The sequence below is a fragment of the Mesoplodon bidens genome (assembly GCF_964165515.1).
Source record: "Mesoplodon bidens genome assembly, chromosome: 7".
Classification (NCBI taxonomy): domain Eukaryota; kingdom Metazoa; phylum Chordata; class Mammalia; order Artiodactyla; family Ziphiidae; genus Mesoplodon; species Mesoplodon bidens.
The window spans coordinates 63,746,835-63,770,953 of NC_138164.1; the positions used below are offsets into that span (position 1 = coordinate 63,746,835).

Here is a 24,119-nt window from a genome sequence, read left to right on the forward strand (position 1 = left end):
CACAATTTTTTTAAACATCTTTATTGGAGTATAATTACTTTACAATGGTGTGTTAATTTCTGTTGTATAACAAAATGAATCAGCTATACATATACATATGTCCCCATATCCCCTCCCTCTTGCGTCTGCCTCCCACCCTCCCTGTCCCATCCCTCTAAGTGGACACAAAGCACCGAGCTGATCTCCCTGTGCTATGCGGCTGCTTCCCACTAGCTATCTATTTTACGTTTGGTAGTGTATATATGTCCATGCCACTCTCTCACTTCGTCCCAGCTCACCCTTCCCCCTCCCCGTGTCCTCAAGTCCATTCTCTATGTCTGCATCTTTATTCCTGTCCTGCCCCTAGGTTCTTCAGAACCATTTTTTTCTTAGATTCCGTATATATGTGTTAGCATACGGTATTTGTTTTTCTCTGGCTTACTTCACTTAGCATAGGATCCTCCAAGTCCATCCATCTTGTTATAAATGGCAAGATTTCATTCTTTTTATGGTTGAGTAGTATTCCACTGTATGGAATATTCTTTATCCATTCATCTGTTGATGGACACTTAGGTTGCTTCCATATCTTGGCAGTTGTAAATAATGCTGCTATGAATATTGGGCTGCATGTATCTTTTCCAATTAGTGCTTTTGTTTCTTTCATATATATACCCAGGAGTGGAACCACTGGGTCATATGGTAGTTCTATTTTGAGTTTTTTGAGAAACCTCCATACTATTTTCCATATTGGCTGCACCAATTTACATTCCCACCAAGAAGGTAGGAGGGTTCCCTTTTCTCCATACCTTCTCCAGCATTTATTATTTGTGTTCTTTTTGATGATGGCCATTCTGACAGTATGAGGTGATATCTCATTGTGGTTTTGATTTGCATTTCCCTGATGCTTAGCAATGTTGAGCATCTTTTCATGTGCCTGTTGACCATCTGCATTTCCTCTTTGGAGAAATGTCTATTCAGGTCTTCTGCCCATTTTTTAACTGGGTTGTTTGGGGTTTTTTTTTTGCTGAGTTGTATGAGCTGTTTATATAGTTTGGATATTAACCCTTTATCAGTCATATCATTTGCAAATGTTCTCTCCCACTGAATACCTATTTTGAGTCAGGTCTCAGGTATAAGAGGAGACAAGAGATTAATAAGATAGAAGTTATAATCTAGTAAGAAAGACAGAATTGTTCATAACTAACGTTAATGTGGTACAGTATGGTAGGTCCTGCCCTGCCCTGACCAGTTGCTCTTAGTCCTCATAATACAAAAGTAACTGACTATGAAAGCCTACAAATTAATCATTGTCATTAAGTTGCATGTGATACTTATTAAATCACCAGTTGGCACTGTAGTAAAATAACACTAGTAATGAGAAATTGTACCCGAGACATAAATGTTAAATACAAATAATGTGGTCAGCTAAAAGCAGTTTTTACAACCATATGAAATAATTATGCTGTAATTTCATGATTAAGCTGGTGGAGTATAAAAGGCTTGGTAAACCCCCAGCTCCAGGTTCCCCACAGCCTGGCAGGATCTTACTCCAAACAAGCAGACTATATGGGACTTCCCTGGCAGTCCAGTGGTTAAGACTCTGCACTTCCACTGCAGGGGGCGTGGGTTCGATCCCTGGTCAGGGAACTAAGATCCTGCGTGCTGCAGCCAAAAAATTTATAAATAAACAAACAAACAAGCAGACTATCATCCCCACCATCTGAGAGGGTTTCCAATGAAGAAGCTGGGAAGATTTGAAAAGCTGCACTAACTATCCTCTAAACTAATGCCCTCTGATATCCTTTACTGAAAATCTATCTTTTGAGCTTATCCCAGTAAAATATAACTTGTATAAGATTTGAACAGCAAAGAGTTTCTTCTCATTAAGACTCACTCAAACTCTGCCAGACTAATTCAGGCAGAACAAAACAGGCACCAAAGGAAGATACAAGCAAAGCTCAACAGGAGCTCAGAAAGTAACTCTAAAAGATACAGCCTAGGAGAATGTACAAAGTTTTAATAGGCTGAAGAAGAGCCTAAGGTAATAACATGAGCAAAGGCCCAAGGATAAAGATGAGGGAACTCGGAATACAAATTGAGCATTGGATGTGCTAGGAGAGAAGCTTAGTTCTGTAACAGCCAGTACCTCACGGACAAAAATGAAGCAAAAAAAGCCTTGGTTTAGTGATTTCTCGAATTAGGTGCTTCCCTGCATAGGGACAGTTACCTGCAACAGCTCTTTAGCTGAACCTCTCTTCTCCACATCCATTTCAAGACAGCGGTTCAGAAAGTCTCGGAAGATAGCTGACAGCTTCTCTGGGTTCTGAAGCTCCGGGGTCCCATTGGTGGCGATGAGGTACAAGGCCTGGCAATACAAACAGAGAATTGCCTTGGGCTCCAACTGAGGTTCTCTCTTGGTCCCCAGACAGGCCCTCTAGAAATATGGTCAGCTGCTTTCTGCCTTCAGAACACAAAGAGGCAGCTTTGGTATACTGGAAAGAATATGAGTTAAGGGTCAGGTTTAACATTTAATGGCCATGTAACCAGGTGCAAGCCAGTGAACTTCCAACTTCTTCATCTGTAAAACAGGGATGATAATAGTGCCTATCTCACATGTCTGAAAAATAAAACAAGATAGTATATTAAAAGCACTTTGTAAGCTTATGAAGTGTGTTACTGACCCAAGGGTTTATTATTATCCTTGATTATAGATCTAAATGGTTTATTATTCATTTAGCCTGATGATTTAAACACCTGCCCATTTGCTGAAGGAAATTATTCCTGGTGCCATCACTTCAGTCATCTAAAAACTGATCTCTTCTAGCAGGACAGAAATATATACACAGGGAGCATTCTGTAAAGGAGCAACCTGTTTCACTGTTGCCACCCTGGTCCCCTAACATGAAGCATCTCCTGGGAAAGGTAAAGAAAAACACAGTCAAACTAAACCTTTCAAAGCACTCAGCACTTCAATTCATAAAGTGTTTACACAAATACTGTCTCATTTAATGACCACAATAACTCTGGGTAATAGGCAGGGCAAGAATTATCATCCCCATTTCACAGATAAAGCCCAGAAACATAAAGAGATATGCCTGGAATCATGCTGTTTACACAAGTTCATGTCCTCTGACTCTACTCCCAGTCTTATTTCTGAAACGCCCTACTGATATCATTTTCAAGGCCACTCTAAGATGGAAGAAGATGAGTGGCATGTGGATCCACAGGGCAAAACTGGGGGCCGAGGGTAGAAACTACGAAGGTAGTTTTAGTTTGGTACACTAAAGCCTTTTCAATAATCAGAGCTATCCAACAAAGATTAGATGACCGCCTATCAGTGACAATGCACAGGGAATTCCTGCACTGAATGGGAGGTTGGAATAAACAACAAAATGAAAGCAATAAAAATAACTCTCACATTTGCCCATGATCAAAATTACCAACCTACTTGCATCTGTATTCACATACCCGGCTTTCCCTCTCCTATTACAATGGATAAATTGTGCATATTCTAATCTAATGCTCTTTACTTCAGTACTTGATCGAACCCCCCTCATCTACTTAAGGACATCACTCCTACAGATGTCACTTCTCTCTTGTACATGACCATTTTCCTCTCCACTAGATCAGTCCCATCTGCACAAAAACATGCTATAATAATATCTTAAAAAAAAAAAAAAAGGGACTTCCCTGGTGGCACAGTGGTTAAGAATCCATCTGCCAATGCAGGGTAGATGGGTTTGAGCCCTGGTGGGGGAAGATCCCACATGCTGCGGAGCAACTAAGCCCGTGCGCCACAACTACTGAGCCTGCACTCTAGAGCCCGCGAGCCACAACTACTGAGACTGCATGCCACAACTACTGAAGCCTGCGCACCTAGAGCCTGTGCTCCGCAACAAGTGAAGCCACCACAATAAGCCCACGCACCACAACAAAGAGTAGCCCCTGCTCATTGCAACTAGAGAAAACCCACGTGCAGCAACGAAGACACAACACAGCCATAAATAAACAAACAAACAAACAAACCCTTCCTTGACTCCACTTTAAGATATTGCTCCACTGTTACCTTAACAAAACTCCTTACCTTAAAGCAAAACTCCTTTAAAAGAAAACAACAATGTAAAGTAAAAACTAACTGCTTACACATGCCATCTCAACTCTGCCCACTCTGGTGAATTTACTCTCATTAGGCTTTCATTCCTATCACTCCAGTGAAACTGATTGTCAAAGTCATTAATAACCTCCACACTGGCAAATCTAATGATCATTTCTTAGCGTTATCTTAAATGCAACCTATCAGTCAGGTTTAACACAGTGATTCATCCTCCTTCTCGAAACACTTTGTCCTCTTGGCCTCCAGGACACTTCTCTCAGCTCTCCTACCTGGAAGGCTACTCATTGGCCACTTTGCTAGCTCCTCTAACCTGTAAACGTGACAGTATCCCAGGTCTCAGTACTCTCCCCTCACTCCCTAGGTGAGTGTTCTCATTTTCAACTAGCTCTGATTTTTAAATAAACCAACTATATAATACCCACTAATAAATTTATATTTAGAGTACTGACCTCTCACCCTTGAACTCTGAACTCTTATGCCCAATTCTACTCAGTATTTCCACTTGGATGTTTAATAAACATTTCAAATTAACACAGAACCTTGTCCACTCTGTTCACTCACTTCAGGGACACTGGCCTCCTTGGTTTTCCCTAGGATGTATCAAGCACGTTCTCAAAACAAGTTCTTTATATACTTGACACCTGGAAAACTCTTACGTCAGATTAATCTCATGGCTCACTACTTTATTTTCTTCAGATTTCTCCTCAAATAACTTATAAGAGAAGACTTCATTCTCTACCTAGAATAAAGTAGCACACTTCTCCCTCCTTCCCCCCTTACTCTCTTAAGCCACTTACTCTGCTTTTTTTCACAGCTCTTATCTTGTTACTATATATTAATTTATTATCAGTAGAACAGTTTCTTGCCCATGATAAGAACTCAAATAATCATTGAATAAATGAATGAATGACTGCTAATATACCTTTTCTTTAAGCATTTATACTTTAAATTCAACAGTGCCTAGTTTTATCCAGAAAAGAGAAATCCAACAGCCCAAATATCTTGACATGGGCCTAGTAATACTCACTCTCAGAGGATTTTCATTAAGGTATGGGGGCTCCCCTTCAATCATTTCGATGGCCATGATGCCCAGGGACCAAATGTCAACCTTAGGCCCATAGGCCTTCCGTGTCACAACCTCTGGTGCCATCCAGTACGGTGTTCCCACCATAGTGCTCCTTTTGCTCTGCTCTGGGGTGATCTGGGCACAGAATCCAAAATCAGCTAGAAAAAGAAAAGACAAGACAGAAAGGATTTATATGTAGGGTATTCCTTCTGTAAATATTGACTATGTGCCTACCCCTAGGTATCAAGCTCTGCCTGCATCCTAGCCACTGCATCCCTTGTCTCTCCAAAGCTAGAATCACTTAACTGCCACCTTCAGCTCTTAGCCTGTCTCCTGTTCAACCTTGAAGGAGGAACATAACAAATATCATCTCTGGCTTCCTTACCCCTCCTCAAACCAGAAGCACTAGGCATTAAAGTCCAAGCCACCCCCATTGACCTTGATTACTTGCCCCAGTACTGCTTTCTTCTTGAAAATCATTCCCATACACCAGTATCTGGTAACTAGGTCCTTGCTTTATTTCCTGGGCATGAGTCCTGGACTTAAACCCTAATCACCTACAACTAGGCATGGACCTGCTTTAATAAGTTCCTCACCCTATGCCCCAGGACACAGACTGCTAACAGTCCTCCCATAAGCAGCCCATCCATCTGTGACACAACCTGTTTGTCTGGACTATTGGTCCTTACACATTTGAACAAAATGTTCTGCCTGCAGTTCATTCCCATTATATTGCAATTATATGTTTATTTAATTATGAGGCCTTCAATAAGAAGGACTATGTCTTCTTACTCATTTTTTCATTCCCAGAGGGCCCAGCATACAACAGACATTTAATAAAAGTTTGCTGAATGAATGACTGAATGAAAGAAGTTACACTAAACTCTTTCTTCTAATTATGTATTTTGTGCTTCCCATACTAGATTGAGAACTACTTAAATACAGGCAAAAGTATCCTCAGCGCCCATCATGGGTCCTAGCACATAGTGGGCATTTAGTAAATTTTTTTGGCTGAATGTATAAATGAGTGGAAAAAAAAAAAGAAATGTCATCCTATATAGTGCTGAGTAATATAAAGTGCCCGCATATCCAAGGAAATACAGATTCTCTGGTGAGTCTTGTAGCTACTCTTATATGATTATCATCCCAGAGGAGACAGGGTCCCACAGGGAAGAGAAGTATTACAACTCTTACTCACTTAGCTTGACAGAGCCATCCATTCCCAACAGGATGTTGTCACTCTTGATGTCTCTATGAATAACTTGGCTTGAATGCAGAAACTCCAAAGCCTGCAGGCACTATTGAAGTGGTGTGGGCAGAGGGAGAAAGAAAGGACATATAACATGAAGATTTACAGAAAATCGTTAATCCAACCTGTTCATTTGATGATAACAAAAGTGAGGCCCCACTGAGTAAAAGGACTTACTCCAAATAAGTGGAAGAGGCAGGTCTGGAACCTAGTCTCCTATCTCCTAGCTAAGCATTCTTTTAACATTCCGTGCTGCCTTATATCGTTCTTATAATATACTTGACCATACCGTATTATAACATAGCTTATAATAGTTTTCTTTAACTACAGGAGTTCCTCCAAAGTATTTTAGAGTTGTTTACAGAACATCAGCACCTTGACAAAGAACCCGAGGCAACAAAAAATAAATAAATACTGAGGAAGAATGGAAAGGATTTCGTAATGAAAAAACTGGAGGAAAGTGACAAATAAGAGTTACATCTGGGAAACTAGACAACGGAAATGATATTAGAAGCAGTGAACTTAGGAGGATAATCTTATTTTGGTGAGGAGATAAATTTGTACTGTTTGGGGTATGCTGGTTTTTATATTCCTATAAACATTTGCAGACTAACGTCTGGTAGGCCACTGCAGATGTGAATCTTGAGTTCTGTAGAGAGGCTGGACTTGAAATAAATGTTTACAAGACATTTGTGAAGAGGTGATTTTTTTTTTTTAAGTAATGGTAATGGTTGGAACTGGCAAATGCTATAGGAGATAGAGGAGAAAGAAAAGAACCTTGGAAAACACCCAGACTTAGCAAGAAAAATAAGTAACATAGAGACTGAATGGAACAATGAAAATGCATGGTTCTGACCAACAATATTATTCTAGACAAATCTCTTACTCCCTCTGGGCTACTGGCTATCCCCCATCTGTAAAATGTGGGGATCAGAAAAGATACTCTCAGAGTTACTACTAAATATACTAGTTTAAGTTCATAACCGAAAGCTAAAATTTTAGGGGCTTCCACTGATTAAAAAACACTAAAAATGCAAACGAATTAGAAGGTACTATTTAAATATTCTCAACTTAATACTTCACTTTCTAAGAACACATCAATGGTTAAATTAAAAACAAACCAATATCCAGAAGCGGCTTTTCCCTGGAAAAGTATGACTTGCTTTCCTAAGGAGGCTAGAAACTTTGGCCTCTGGATGTAAAAAATTATGAACAGGGACTTCCCTGGTGGCACAGTGGTTAAGAATCCGCCTGCCAATGCAGGGGACATGGGTTCAATCCCTCCTCCAGGAAGATCCCAGATGCCACGGAGCAACCACGGCTGTGCGCCACAACTACTGAGCCTGTGCTCTAGAGCCCGCGAGCCACAACTACTGAAGCCCACGCACCTAGAGCCCATGCTCCACAACAAGAGAAGCCACCGCAATGAGAAGCCCGTGAACCACAACGAAGAGTAGCCCCCGCTCGCCGCAACTACAGAAAGTTCGTGCGCAGCAACGAAGACCCAACACAGCCAAAACTTATTAATTAATTAATTTTAAAAAATTCTAAACAAAAAGGATGATTTCAAGAAATTGGAACCCTCATGCACTGCTGATGAGAATATAAAATGGTACAGCCACTGTGGAAAACATTTTGGCCAGTCCTTAAAATATTAAACATAGAGTTGTTGTATGACCAGAATTTCCACTCCTAGGCATATACCCAAGAGAAATGAAAACATACATCCAACCAACAACTTGTACGTGAATGTTCACAGCATCATCCATAACAGCCAAAAAGTGGAAATTACCCAAATGTCCATCAACTGATGGAAAGATAAGTAAATAGAATCTTATTTGCTAGTAAAAGGACATATGCTATAACACGGATGAACGTTCAAAACATTATGCTAAGCAAAAGAAGCCAGTCAGATGCACATATTATATGATTCAATTTACATGAAATGCCTGGGACAAGCAAATATATAGAGACAGAAAATAGATTAGTGGTTGCATAGGGCTGGGAGGGCTGGGAAAGAGGGTGCGGGGCGTGACTGCTAATAGATATGGAGTTTCTTTTTAGGGTGTCGAAAATGTTCTAAAATTGATTATGGTGATGGCTGTATAACTCAATATACTAAAACCCATTAAGTTATACACTTTAAATGGGTGAATAATATCTCAATAAAGGTATTTTTAGAAAGGGGAACTATCTCCATGAGAACTTAAGGATAATAGTAATGCCACCTATTTAGGTAACATTTAAATGTTTCTCCAAATGCTTTTTGATCCATATGGTACCCCTAAGGCATATACAGTGTGAATGTTGCAATTTCTAAGATAAATCACTTGAGGCTTATTGATTTCCCCAAGCATGTATCTCAACACCAGTGAAAGTCAGTCCTTGGGGTGACTGAAAAACATCTTAGATATTACAATGGTTGTGGTTTTCCAAAGGTCCCCAGCATATAAACAGATATACAGTTTATCTATGGTATCAAATTTCATGAAGGGAATGTGATTAGGCAAAAATGTCTTAAAAGGCTCCTGGGTGGGGGAGGGAAGATAATGAAACAAAAGTTGAGAAACACTGCCTTAGCGGAACAGCAAAGAAAAGAAATCAGATCTCCTAAGAATCCCAGGCCTGTGTTAATTCCATTAACCTATGTGTGTATGTGTTCTAGATCCCAGGGTTTTTAATGAAAAGGTGATCATATTTTCTAGGACAGTAATGATTTCACATGACTTTATCCTTCCTAACATTAATATAAAACTACATCGCTATGCCTCCAAATCTTGCATCATCAAAACCCAAGCATACTGATCCCCATAAAACTCTGAACCTAATCTTCTAATCACTTAAATCTTCTACTCTCCCTCATTCCCAAACTTTTCTATTATTAGCCTATCAGAAAGTTCCAGTCTCTTATCAGCAAAGCACCCAATATGCTCAACTTCTTCTAATACTCTCCTCATCTCCTTGCTCTAACGAAAATGTGGCTATCCCCTGAGGACACTGCTTTTCATGGAGGCCTTGCAGAGGTATTTATTTTCCCTTCGTATACAAGCATTTTACAGACTTGAGACATATAATAGCAATGAGGAGAGAGGAGAATGCCTATTTAAGCTTTGTTTCCCATTTCTTTTGCCTGGAAGTATTTTACCCTAGATTTTTGCTTGGCTTACTCTTTCATACCATTCAGATCTTTACTCAAATCTATAGCAAAACCTTCCCTGACTACTCAGTCTGAAATAGTACCTCCTCTGTCACTGTCTTTTTACTCTTACTTTATTTCCTTCATAGCACATGAATAAAGCAGTAAAGCAGAATAAAAATATCTTTAAAATATATACTCATATAAAAGAGGTAAAGGAAAATAAGTGTTCATAGTCATTTTTAAGAGGTTGAAATTATGCGTGATTATGCATATATATACATATGTGTGTATATATATATATTTTGGAAATTTCTCACTTTCAGAATATAGTAATCTTTAAAAAGAGGTATAAAAAGAGGATGATGGGAGAGAGTACAACTAATTTTTCCCACCTCTATAGTGCCCAGGCTGAGATTCCTTCAGATGCAGAACTTTGAGATATATGGATATGGAGGCCATGTCCTGCTCAAGTCTGGTTGGCCACTAGCCTTACCTCACGGCACACAGCTGCAATCTGGCCTTCATCCATGCAGGTTTCTGTTACCACGTCTGTCAAAGAACCTCCAGCCAAATATTCCATGACAACCCATAGCTCATCTCCCACGAGGTAACTGTAGGAGTAAAGATAAAGGGTGAGAAGGAATAGAGTACACTGGACCATAGCAGTGGCTTTCAAAGGACAAGCATATACCAGAGTGACTCTGCATTTCCCTCAGTCCTGGAAGAATCTAGGGTTCTTTTTTCTAAGGAAAACCAGAATCTGTGGGACAGAATCACTAACTTGACATCTCTTAAGGATTCGCCTGGGGAAAACGAAGCACACTGTTCTGTGAAGTCCCAAAAGACAGAACTACAATCACTAGGTTGAAGATACAAAATTATTTCATCACAACACAAAGCAGTACTTCTTAAAATTAGGCATGATTCCCACACCTCTCTGCATGAAAGGAGAGAGCATCCAAACATTTGACAAAGATGGGATTTGGAGTCCATCTTACCAATATTAGGGAAAGTCACTAAACCTCCTTTAGAATTCTATTAGATTTGAGATCCATGAGACCCATACTGGGTCTTGTTCAAGATTCCATTCCCAGAAAGTGTGGCACAGTAGATGTCAATATTTACTGAATAATTCAATGAGTAAAATAAAAGATAATTGTAAATGTAAAATGAAGTATTAACTATAAGAGCCATTGAAAAGCTGTAGAGTTTTATACACATAGCCATTATGCTGACAATGATCTCCATTTTGAATGTCTCTGATTCTAAGAATGGAATAAATTCAGTAAAGGCTGCAGAACCAAAGCTGCTTCTGGAAGCCAAGGTTTCCCAATTAGTACTGTATCCCTAGAGAGATTACGGGGCTGACATGAGTTAAAACCGATAGTCTCAGGGACTGGATCACTCAGCTCTATTATGTGATAAACAAAAACGGCACCTAGGAGAGACCTTCAAGACGGCGGAGGAGTAAGACATAGAGATCACCTTCCTCCCCACAAATACATTAGAAATACATCTACATGTGGAACAACTCCTACAGAACGTCTACGGAATGCTGGCAGAAGACCTCAGACTTCCCAAAAGTCAAGAAACTCCCCATGTACCTGGGTAGGCAAAAGAAAAAAGAAAAAACAGAGACAAAAGAATAGGGATGGGACCTGCACCTCTGGGAGGGAGCTGTGAAGGAGGAAAAGTTTCCACACACTAGGAAGCCCCTTCACTGGTGGAGATGGTTGGGGGGAGCTCTGGAGCCATGGAGGAGAGCGCAGCAACAGGGGTGCAGAGGGCAAAGTGGAGAGATCCCTGCACAGAGGATCAGTGCCGACCAATACTCACCAGCCCGAGAGGCTTGTCTGCTCACCCACCAGGACGGGTGGGGGCTCGGAGCTGAGGCTCGGGCTTTGGGGGTCAGATCCCAGGGAGAGGACTGGGGTTGGCTGTATGAACACAGCCTGAAGGGGCTAGTGCGCCACAGCTAGCTGGGAGGGAGTCCAGGAAAAAGTCTGGACCTGCCTAAGAGGCAAGAGACCATTGTTTCAGGTGCGCGAGGAGAAGGGATTCAGAGCACAGCATAAATGAGCCTCAGAGACGGGTGCGAGCCACAGTTATCAGTGCAGACACCAGACACGGGCATGAAACTCTAAGGCTGGTGCTGCAGCCACCAAGAAGCCTGTGTGCGAGCACAGGTCACTATCCACACCTCCCCTCCCGGGAGCCTATGCAGCCCGCTACTGCAGTCTACCTGAAAAACAATTCAGATTAATGATAGTAAAGATCAAAAATCTTGGAAATAGAATGGAGAAAATACAAGAAATGTTTAACAAGGACCTAGAAGAGCTCAAGAGTAAACAAACAATGATGAACAACACAATAAATGAAATTAAAAATTCTCTAGAAGGAATCAATAGCACAATAACTGAGGCAGAAGAATGGATAAGTGACCTGGAAGATAAAATAGTGGAAATAAATACCACAGAGCAGAATAAAGAAAACAGAATGAAAAAAATTGAGGACAGGGCTTCCCTGGTGGCGCAGTGGTTGAGAGTCCGCCTGCCGATGCAGGGGACACGGGTTCGTGCCCCAGTCTGGGAAGATCCCACATGCCGCGGAGCGGCTAGGCGCGTGAGCCATGACTGCTGAGCCTGCGCATCCAGAGCCTGTGCTCTGCAACAGGAGAGGCCACAACAGTGAGAGGCCCGCGTACCACACACACACACACAAAAAGCATTGAGGACAGTCTCAGAGACCTCTGGGACAACATTAAACGCACCAACATTCGAATTATATGGATCCCAGAAGAAGAAGAGAAACAGAAAGGGACTGAGAAAATATTTGAAGAGATTATAGTTGAAAACTTCCCTAATATGGGAAAGGAAATAGTCAATCAAGTCCAGGAAGCACAGAGAGTCCCATACAGGATAAATCCAAGGAGAAACATGCCAAGACACATATTAATCAAACTATCAAAAATTAAATACAAAAATAAAATAGTAAAAGCAGCAAGGGAAAAACAACAAATAACATACAAGGGAATGTCCATAAGGTTAACAGCTGATCTTTCAGCAGAAACTCTGCAAGCCAGAAGGGAGTGGCAGGACAAATTTAAAGTGATGAAAGGGAAAAATCTACAACCAAGATTACTCTATCGAGCAAGGATCTCATTCAGATTCGAAAGAGAAATTAAAACCTTTGCAGACAAGTAAAATCTAAGAGAATTCAGCACCACCAAACCAGCTTTACAACAAATGCTAAAGGAACTTCTCTAGGCAGGAAACACAACAGAAGGAAAAGACCTACAATAACAAACCCAAAACAATTAAAATGGTAATAGGAACATACATATCGATAATTACCTTAAATATAAATGGATTAATGCTCCAACCAAAAGACATAGGCTGGCTGAACGGATATAAAAACAAGACCCATACATATGCTGTCTACAAGAGACCCACTTCAGACTTAGGGACACATACAGACTGAAAGTGAGGGGATGGGGAAAGATATTCCATGCAAATGGAAATCAAAAGAAAGCTGGAGCAGCAATTCTCATATCAGACAAAATAGACTTTAAAATGAAGACTATTACAAGAGACAAAGAAGGACTCTACATAATGATCAAGGAATCAATCCAAGAAGAAGACCCAGCAATTGTAAATATTTATGCACCCAACATAGGGGCACCTCAATATATAAGGCAAATGCTAACAGCCATAAAAGGGGAAATCGACAGTAACACAATCATAGTAGGGGACTTTAACACCCCACTTTCACCAATGGACAGATCATCCAAAATAAAAATAAATAAGAAAACACACACTTTAAATGATACATTAAACAAGATGGACTTAATTGATATTTATAGGACATTCCATCCAAAAACAACAGAATACACGCTCTTCTCAAGTGCTCATGGAACATTCTCCAGGATAGATCATATCTTGGGTCACAAATCAAGCCTTGGTAAATTTAACAAAATTGATAAACCATTAGCCAGGCTCATCAAGAAAAAAAGGGAGAAGACTCAAATCAACAGAATTAGAAATGAAAAAGGAAAAGTAACAACTGACACTGCAGAAATACAAAGGATCATGAACGATTACTACAAGCAACTCTATGCCAATAAAATGGACAACCTGGAAGAAATGGACAAATTCTTAGAAAAGCACAACCTTCCAAGACTGAACCAGGAAGAAATAGAAAATATAAACAGACCAATCACAAGCACTGAACACGAGACTGTGATTAAAAATCTTCCAACAAACAAGGATCAGAGATTTGAATTTACTACAAAGTTACCAGGGGCCAAGAATGAAACAGAACTCTTAAAAAAAAATCAAATCAAGTTCTGTAGCGTTTAGAACAAAGGAGGGGTCCCAATGTCTCTGCACTGGTGAAATCTCAAACGAAACTACTGAATGTCACATTTTAAGAGAATGCAGACAAACTAGAAGTTATTCAGCAGGGTAAGCAGGATAAGGAAAGATTTGAGATGCAGAATGATTTAAAGACCTACATGTTTGACTCAGGCAGATGGGCTGAAGGCATTCCCTGGGGTAGAACGAACAGTATCAGGATCAGCTGTGAGAAGCTACAGGGTGGTAGGGTTCAGCCTAACCCCAGAATACTGTGCAGCAATCAGAGGTGTCCACCAACATGCAGGGTCATTGGCAGAGAGCCAAGCATCATAGACGAGTCTTAAATGGAGGCAGTTCTGAGTGCTGGTGTTTCCTTCTCCCCTAAGAGTTCCACCATCCATCCATCCCAAAGGCCCTATCTCTCTGACAGGACTACCACTCCATACCTGTCCAAGTAGTTCACAATATTTGGGTTCTTATTTTCCCTCATGACCAGGATCTCATTAATAATCAGCTCTTTCTTCGGCTGCTGCTGAAGGTTCATCTGCTTAATGGCCACCTGAAATTAGAGTACATTCAATGTACAACCAGAGTCACTCAGCATTTACTGAGCACCTACTAAGTACCAGACATCAACACTAAGGAGATAGAAATGAGTAAGATATGGTCTTAGCCCTTGAGGAAATCACAGTTCATCTCTGGAGACCAGTGGTACTCAGTGTGAGGTCCCCAGACTAGCAACATCAACATTATCTAGGAATGTGCTACAAATAAAAATTTTCAGTCCCCACATAAACCTACTGAATCAGAAATTCTGTGGGTTGTTTTTTTTGTTTTGCTTTTTTTTTTTTTTGCACAAACTTTCTATTTAATGGAAAAGTTCACTTGCTAAGTATAAGGATCATTTATTACTTGGCATTGGTACTGGTGTCACTGGAGATGAGGATAAGACATATAGTTATGAAGGATTTAAATGAGGAAGTGAAAGAATTTAAAAACTGATCTTTCCATTCATCTCTCTACCTTCTTAGATCTCTACTTAATCCAAGCCCAAGTAAATAGAGACTTCCTTTTCCTCAAAAACTCTGTACTTTAATAAGCCCTCCAGGCGATTCTCATGTGCACCAAAGTGTGAAGATCAAACTTGCTACTAAATAAAATACTTATATTAGAAAAATACTTTTAAAAATCACAATATAAAAGAGGTATGCTATAACCAAAGTCCCTACAAAGTGTTACAGGAACATAAAACTGGGCCAAGAACTCTTTCACACTATCAATGCAGAGGTTTCATAAAGGGGAGATGAGTTTTTGAACTTGTTGTGGAAAAATAAATCAGAGTCGACCAGGTTAAGAAAGAATAGAAAAAGGGGATCCTTAATGTTTATGTATGAAAAAGATATTGATAGGCTTTTTGTCTACAGAAATAAACAAATTTTCACATAATACAAATTTAAGGAACACGTTAGTTTCCAAGGCACTTTTGTGCCCTTTTTTATGTGTTGGGTACTATGTAGGGTATTCTCAAATGTATTTCATTTAATCCTCTGAGACACGTTATGAGTTAAATATTACAATTGACCCCCTTTGACAGATAAGGAAATTGTGATTCAGAGAGGATATGGGACTTGCCTACACAGCTATTCAGGAGCAAAGTCAGGATTAGAATCTCAAAAGTGACGCCCATTTATCCTGCACACACAACCAGATTAATCTTCCCCACAGTACACATTTGGTGACTCTCTCCCCTGTTCAAAGCAGAAATGGCTCCTGTTTGCCTAGAGATGCTCCTTGGCCCAACATTCGAAGTCCTTATGATCTGACCCCTATCTTACTTCTTTCTCACTGTATTCCTTCATATACTACAATCGGAGCTTCTCTCCATTTAGAACATCTTGCTCCACTGTTTTTACATGTTCCAAACCATCTTATACTTTGTATCAGACCTAAAGAAACCTCATTCTCCAGACCAGATAAGTTTTTTGCCTTCTTTAAAGCCCCATAAGATTATACTTATACCTCTCTTGTGGAACTCAGCACATACTGAATTGTATGATGATTAGTTAGGGTGTGTCTCTCGAGAAGCTTGAAAGCTCATTTGAAAGCTCAGAATCCCTGGTGCCAAGCACAGGGCCTGACACACAGTGGGTGCTCAACAAATCTTTTCAGAAATGAAGAGGAAAAGACAGAATTGAGTGGGTTGATAAATACTTTGTTTTTAAACCACAAAGAGCATTAGCAATAGGCTGCTCTATCCCATAGGAGTAGACTTTAAATTATTTCCTAAATGTTTATTCCCTAGAAATAACAGCCAAGAACATGAACACCTAACAGAACAACTAAAATTAGTCTTTCCAGAATCAGCAAAACGTGTAGAGGATGAATAATTCAACTTTTATGGAAAAACCCCAAATTCTATTATTTCTTCAATCAAGTATGGAAAATCTTCTCCCATGAGCCAGTTCATCAGTAAGAATAGAAATGATTTTTAAAAACATTTTGATCACCTCCATTCCCTGCCCCAAGCGAGAAAAAAATTCTTTGGAGTGGAGTCTCCTATCAGGTTAGGCTTCTGGTCTGGCTGCAGCTTGCTATAACAGCTGATGTTTAGCTTTTTCTAATGTTTAAAGAGGAACACAGTGATCTAAAGGCACATTACATTAAGACTGTAAGCCCTTACAACACATACTAAGACCTGGATTCTCTGCAGCTCCTCAGGCCATCCTGGAGGATGGGACAGTGCTAGTGAACCCCACAGAGGTCACTGCTGGCAGCAGCAAGGGAGAAAAGACGCAGGCCACGGATGACAGAGGGGGTGGCAGGACACCAGGAATCCTTTTCAATTGCTACTGACTGACTATGGGCCAGGCTAAATGCCCTTCACCTAATCAGATCCCTTCCATTCAGGCCAGCAGATAGCACTCCTATAACAGAAAAAGAACTGGACTTGAACTCTGGGGGCCTAAGCTCTGGGGCTGAGTCTGTCACTTACTAACCTTGACCAGTCACAAGCTCTCTGAGCCTCGGTCCCTTTATCAATACTGAGGATAATAATCCCAACCCTGAATCTCCTCCTCACAGGATGGTTCTGAGAACTAAATGAGACAGTGGTCAATGTGTTACTCATACATAAGAAATGTAAATAATACAGTAAGACAGCAATGAAAATGCTAATCACTGTCATAACAGCATTTGATGAGTAATTGGCACAGAGCAGCAAGAGTGACAACGTTATCAGCAGGAATGACAGCAAAAACAAACCACCCTCCCACCACTACTGTTTACTGAATGCCAGTTCTGTCTTAGGTGCTCTTACTGACATTATCTCTGTAAAACCTAACAACAACCCTGTCAAGCAAAAATCATTATCTGCATTTTCAGGGAAGAAAATGAAGACTAAGACTTACAAGAAAGTTGCCCAAGGTCATAATCAATGCTTTCAGGTTCATATGACTTCAAAGCCACTTCCAGTCTATTCTTTCTATTACACACATTCCCTCTAAAAAATGGGTTTGAAAATTAATTGCTGGATCTGTAACTGGGAGATTTCCAGCACTAATATGCTAATCTTATTACATATGACAGACAATAGCTCTCCTCTTCTCAGCTGGATAACTCCCAATAAGCACTCCTCACAAACACAGAGTATCTCGATAGCTGCACTAAAGATTTACACTCTCTGGGGGAGGAAATGAGGCCTTCCTGGCTACACTGCATTAGCCACCCTAATGGATTCCCTTCCATTCATAGTTTTGTAACCACAAGGCAGGCACATAGTGAAGTCAAGCTGGCCACTTCTCCTGTGGCCAGCTGCTCACACATGGAGCCTCCAGGCCTTCCAGGAACTGGCCAGCCCCAGCCTGCCTCCCATCAAGGGCTGTGAGGCCCCAGAGGCCAGAAACACGACAAGGGGCCGTGGTGCCTAACCTTAGCTCTGCTGGGGCCTTGCAGCCCAGAAAGCACAAGTTAAAATTTTAGAATCAAAAGATTCTAACCCAGCCCTTGCTAACTGCTATTAGCACAACCCTGCAAAAGTTACTTAAACTGAGTCTCAAATTCCTCATCAGTAAAAAGGAAATAATATTACCTACCTCATAGGGTTCTTTTTAATATTAATATTTAATATAACCTCCTTTTTTCTATCTCTACCTCCAATACAGCATATTTAAAATCAGCAGAATGATACCATCCTTCCTTCTTTACCATTATTTTGTCACAGGTTCCTGTCAGCATTATAAGAGTTTTATATGTACACAATAGAAAGTATGGTTTCTTACATTTATATATATGATTTTAATGCCTGAATCTTTCACATAATTCTTAGCGCAAAGTGTAGCATAAAGCAAATGTTCAGTAAACATTCTTTAGAATAAATAAATACAAATAAAAATTAATATATATGTAATTCTTAGTTTATGGTATATTTTCGCACACATTACTTCACTCAACTCATTCACATTTTGTGAGGTATATGTTATCATGCACATTTTATAAATAAATAAAATTCAGGCTTAGGAGGTCAGATGACTTGCCCAAGGTTTTATAAGTAAGTAAAGGTAAACATCTAGGTTATTGGATTCTCACATCAAAGAACAATTAATAAATCTTTAAACATAATAATGTGTTTTTTTTTTAAGTTGACTTACCCTCGATGGAGCCTCAATATTTGGCTCAGACACTTGTAAAAGCCTGACAAGAGCACAGTGAGGTACATGCTTTCCCTATTAACCATGACTTCTCCAGTACACCATGGGGTTTCAACCACCAAACATATAAAAGCAGGTCCTAGTAGCCTCCCTCAGAAGAGCCCAACTCTGTTTTCACTGGAACAGGAGGTGCCTCTCTTAAGCTCTGAGGCCCATTAGTCTTTTGAACTAAGATCTTCCCCAGGCAACTCCCATATACAACCCACCTTCCAACATTCCTGCTCTGCAACCAAAGAGTACAATACAAAGAAACTTCAAACATTCTAGATTCCCTTCATGGCTTCCTTCTGCTGAAAATAAGATCTTAGGTATCAGGCTTTAGCAATAAGATCAGAGCCTTACCAGCTTATGAAATGTGAGAGACAAAGAGGTGCCTCCAAATGAGGACTTCAATGTCTACTGGAATCCTGGGCACAGAGTAATGGAAGGACCACTAGACTGGGAGGCAAGAGACATATGTTTAAATCTCTTCTATATCAGATTTCTCTCCCAAGCACCAGACTTGTAAAAATAATTGTCCACCAGGCAGTTTCACAGGAAAGTCTCTCAGGCAACATCTAACTCCCTCAAATCTGTACCTCCTCCTTTGTTCTTTCTCCTTGACTAGTACCACTCACTTGTGAGCCATCCTCACATTCATCGAATTCTGTCATATCTACTTAAGTACCTCTCAAATTCATCCACTTCTCCCCATCCATACTATGCTATCACTTTAGTCCAGACCATCATCTCTCACATGGAATTACACAGTAACCTCCTGACTCATTGCTCCACTCTCATCTCCCCCAATCTCTTCTCTACACTGTAGCCACAGTGACTTTTTCCAAAATCTGTAAATCCCATCATGTTAAGGAGTTCTAGTCTGTAATACTGAGAAACTAGAAGTGTCCCAATTGAGCTAAGAAGGGCAAAAACTTAACAAAAAGAAAAAAGAAACAGTGGAACTGAAGGAGTAGTAGTTGGTGGTGGATACTTACCTCCTGTCCTGTGGCCACATCCATTGCAGTGTACACAGTGCCTGAAGCACTGAACAACAGGTGGGGGAAAGAAAAAAAACAGGTGTTAGATGAAGTGACATTTGTCAAATGAAGCTCTACACACAATCTGGCAATGCAAGTGTTAATAAAAATAGCAGCAAAAATAATCCTCCCCATTGCCTCTCCCACTCCACTCTCATGAGAGGCAGTATGTAGTAGTAAAGAGAATATATGCTCTAGTGGCCATCAGGAAGTGAGGGAAGAAAGGAGGGACGGAGGAAGAAAGGCAGAGAAATACTAGGAATAATGCTAGGAATGTAATCATGTCCATTCTAAATGACTAAAAACCACACTTTATGCCTATAACCATGAACCCTGTGTGTTTGTAGATGAGTGATATGCAACAATATTTGTAACCTTACATGTCAGTATGTCAGATTTATATGATGCGATTGAAAGAAACTTAAAATTCTATGTACTGCAAAAATGTATTCTAGGCAAGCTCTGTGATTATGCTTCCCAGGGAAGTCAGGTCAATTTGGGGGAAAAGTCACTTGTAAGTTTGCCTGGAAGACAGAAATTATGGTCACCAGCTTCCCAACTACAACTCTTTAGTTAGGATCCTAGCTACATGTCAGGAAGTTGATATCATAAGATATGGACAATCAAATAAGGATGGGATTCTTTGCATTGGCAGTTATTTCCCCATTGCCTGATCATCCTACCTCTAGACATCTTCTGTCATAAAGCTGATGTCTATATTCCTGTCCCCATTCTCCACTATCCCACCAGATATACCATTCTTAAAGGGCAAATATGCCCAGTCTTTGGGGAACTGGACATTTTGAGACTGTGTCTCCATGATTAGAGAGGCTCAGAAGCTATTGAAGCCCACTGGTTAGTTCCTGATTGCTTCTGCCTCAAATAGACATATGATTAGACATATGAATTCCAGGTCAAAAAAACCTTCAGGTCTTAAAGGGGAAAAAAAAACAAGCAAAATTATACTAGTACTAATTTATCTTATTTGTGTGCCATGTACAGTTTTAAAATCATGGAACGTGGAAGCATCAGCATAGGTGCTTAACACATATTGCATTCCTCCCTTAGCACTAACACACCTGTCAAGTAAGCAAGGAAAAAAACTTTTGCAGATAGTGCCTATTTATGGACCTCATACATCTGAACACACACATCAGCAGTTTGGGAGGTGAAAGACCCTGAATCCACAACCCCTTTTGCTTAAATGAAGAAACTGAAGTCCAGAGATAGGACCTGACTTGCCCACACTTGTCTGTGTACCTTTCTGCTACGTTAATATCTCAGTGTAATTATCTAAAGGAAATACCATCCCAGATTACTCTGAGTCAAGCAAAACAATTTCTTCTCAAGGTGTTAACTACCTTACATCGGTTCAGACTCACAAAAGCACCAGACCAGGAAAAAATGAGATGCACTCAAGTCCGGGGTTGTTTTGAGGATTGAATTAAACAATAGACGCAAATAACAGATGTAAGCTGTAGAGTACTGTACAAATACAACATCAGTATATTATGCATTACTTTATCTTATTTCAGAAGTTCTTGGATGCATAAAAAAGAAAACTAAAACAGAAAGCATCAATTACTTCATTAACAACAATGCTTTCACTCAAGTAACACTGAGAGCTTTCTACAAGCCAGACACTTCAGTTTCTTTTTAATTTTAGCTAATTGGGTATATCTGTAGAAATTTTATTATTTTTCTTTTTTATACAGAGGTATAACTTACCTAAAGTAATCTGCACAAATCTCAAGTATACAATTTGATGATTTTTCAATATGTACACACCTACATGTTCACCATCACGATCACCCCTGAAGGTTCTCTCTTGCCACATCCCAATCAACACTCCCCTCCCAGACGCAATGATTATTCTGACTTATATTAGCATCAGTTTTGCCTGTTCTTTAACTCCATATAAATAAAATCATACAGCATCTGCTCTTTTGTATCTGGCTTCTCTTACTCAAAATAATGGCCACTTTTAAGACTTATCACAGTATATTATAATTTTTTGTTTGACTGTCTATCTCCTTCTGTAGACGTGGGGTCTCTGAAGGGAGAGACTGATTCATAGCTGTATTCACAGTGCCTAGCACCTAACAGGAATTCAGTTAAGATTTGCTGAGTTCGGTACATTGAGGGCAGTATACAAGATGCAGAAAAGGAATCAGAGAGCAGGAGACATGAATTCTGGCTTCCACTAGAAAAACAGATCCCATTATACGAGCAGAAGAGTCTGCAGTTCTGAGTCTTCCATTTCATATTAGTGCTGGTAGGTCTCAGCATCAGGTAAACAGGGTTAATCTGGAAAAGCAGAGCTATAATTTGGGAAGAAGGTTTTGTGCTAAGAAAATAAATGGGTTTTTCACTCTCACCACAGGTGTATTTTTAGCAACCATGTCAGCTAATGGCACATCTCACATATTAAACATAATTCTGTAAACCTGAGGTCAGCCTAACAAAACACCTTCAGATGGGTGAGGTGGAGAAAGAAGAAGATTTATGAGAGGCAAAACAAAAGCAAAATCATATATACCAGCACACACAATTTTAAGTCATTTTTCTAGGGAAGAAAATGCCCCTACTAACCCTTGTCCAATCTTCTCAAACCGTGTGTATTTCTTCTTAGGATCGCCCACACTCACTATGCTCCCTTTGAAAGAAACAGAGAACACGAATCCGTTTTTCCCAGATCAACATACAAAACAGGCCCCATATTTTCCCAAATGCTAAGCTGGCAAGGATTAAAGAACTATCTCCAATACCTAAAAACCACACTAAGCAGGTCCTTAGTTTTCCCTCTTTAAGTTTCAACCAGAAGTTTCATCCCCTTACCGCTTTTATTCATAGTACTCTAATCCAATTCTAAACTCCTAAAAGTTATTCATTGATTTTAAAATCCATTCATTCAATAGACATTTACTCATTTTAACATGCTCACTTACTATGTACTAAGCTCTATGTTGAATGCAACAAATAAAGAGATAGATGAGACACAGTTAAGACAGTCTCTGCTCCCAAGAAGCTCTAATCTCAGAGGAGACAGACAATAAGTATAAAGTTCCATGAAAATATAATAACTGTGGTGATACAGAAAGAGGCAAAAATATAGACTGGAAAGGCTTCAGGAGGGAAGTGATATCTGGACTAATTTTTACAGGGTTAGTAGGAATTAGCCAGGGAGAGAAAGTCAAGAAAGGTTTACAACAGGAAGTACTTCAAGTACAAAGACACAGAGGTATGAGAAAGTTGACAGTTTCAAAAAAGGTATTCTGGAGATGGTAAAACTGAGGCCCACAGAAAGGAAGATACTTCCCCTCAAGGTCACACAGCAAATTGGTGTCAGAGCTAAGATTAGGAGCTTGGTTTTGGTCTCCCAGTCCAAAACCCTTTCTACTAATACCAATTACTAGTATTTGGTACTTTTCACATACATTATTTCATCTGACTTACAAATGAGACAGGTATTAACATCCCTATTTAAAAGATGAAAAAAAGGAGGGCCAGAGAACAGTAGGAAATCACCCAACATGCAAGTTAGTGGCTGTGCTTCAACCCAAGGGTCCATAAGTCCCAGGCCAGTCTGCTTTCCATAATTCTATGTTCTAAGTATTACTGTTTAAAAAAAAATCTGGTTCAGAGAAAAAGAATACATACAAGAGTAAACAGACGGCTAGGTAAGTGGCTTTTCTTATTTCATCATTTCGTAAGGGCTCTGGGCAAGGGCAACTTTTAAAAGAGTGAAATTTTTTTAAAAAGTCAAGTAGGAATTATCAGGACAAAATTGAGAGCTGCTAAGCTGAGGAACCAGAAACCTCAGGTTTAAAAAGCAATGCCAGTGTGCAGACTTGACCAAATCAGTCACATCACATCCTCTTTAGAAGTAGATAAGTTCAAATAATAAATCAAAGACCTTGTCAGATGATTCTTCCGAGCCTACAGACCAACCCAGTCCTTTCTTCTCATATGAATTCTCCTGCAGATTACTGAAAAAGAGAAGCAAGCTACCCTAATATTTCTGGTCACCAAAAAAAAGTAAAATGGAAGTTTCCACCTGACTGCAAGAAACAGCATGTTCTGATTACAGGAGCACAAGTTGCGCTCTAACCCCAGCTCTGCCACTTTTTGGCTGTGTGAATTTTCGCAGAGTATTTAGCATCGCTAGCCTCAAATACCTTAACTGCAAAAAATGAGGATTATAATGTCTGTCTTCAAGGGTTAAAATGAGGAGTAAATGAAAAAAAAATCAAGAAAATGCCTTGCTTGTCATTTGGTACATAGCACAGGCTCACAAAATGTTAGTTTCCCTTACTTCTTTTCCTTCAGCCAAGATGGCAGATCCGTCTTCTGTCAACAGAAACATCAATAATCAACATAGCACTCTTTCCCACCAGGTTTAGACAAGGCCTCAGTCTTTCTCAACACAACATTCCAGACTATTCACTAGGTAAAAGCTATTTGTCATCTCCATAACCCATGCCCAGTGGTA

General features: G+C 39.9%; 1 protein-coding gene across 12 annotated transcripts in view; it reads right to left on the reverse strand.

Moving 5' to 3' along the window:
- Positions 1-24,119, reverse strand: part of PAK1 (p21 (RAC1) activated kinase 1) — a 236,681-nt gene that overhangs the window by 3,558 nt on the left and 209,004 nt on the right. For 11 of the 12 annotated variants that reach the window (XM_081241109.1, XM_081241114.1, XM_081241110.1 and 8 more), the window contains 7 exons: positions 22,220-22,283; positions 19,586-19,634; positions 14,349-14,461; positions 10,041-10,158; positions 6,358-6,457; positions 5,121-5,317; positions 2,207-2,344 (listed from right to left, as the gene is read on the reverse strand). In XM_081241109.1, the coding sequence (XP_081097235.1) occupies positions 2,207-2,344; positions 5,121-5,317; positions 6,358-6,457; positions 10,041-10,158; positions 14,349-14,461; positions 19,586-19,634; positions 22,220-22,283 (779 nt within the window). Of the gene's footprint in view, positions 1-283; positions 1,642-2,206; positions 2,345-5,120; positions 5,318-6,357; positions 6,458-10,040; positions 10,159-14,348; positions 14,462-19,585; positions 19,635-22,219; positions 22,284-24,119 lie in introns of those variants that run through there. The other variant, XM_081241106.1, reaches the window with a different exon arrangement.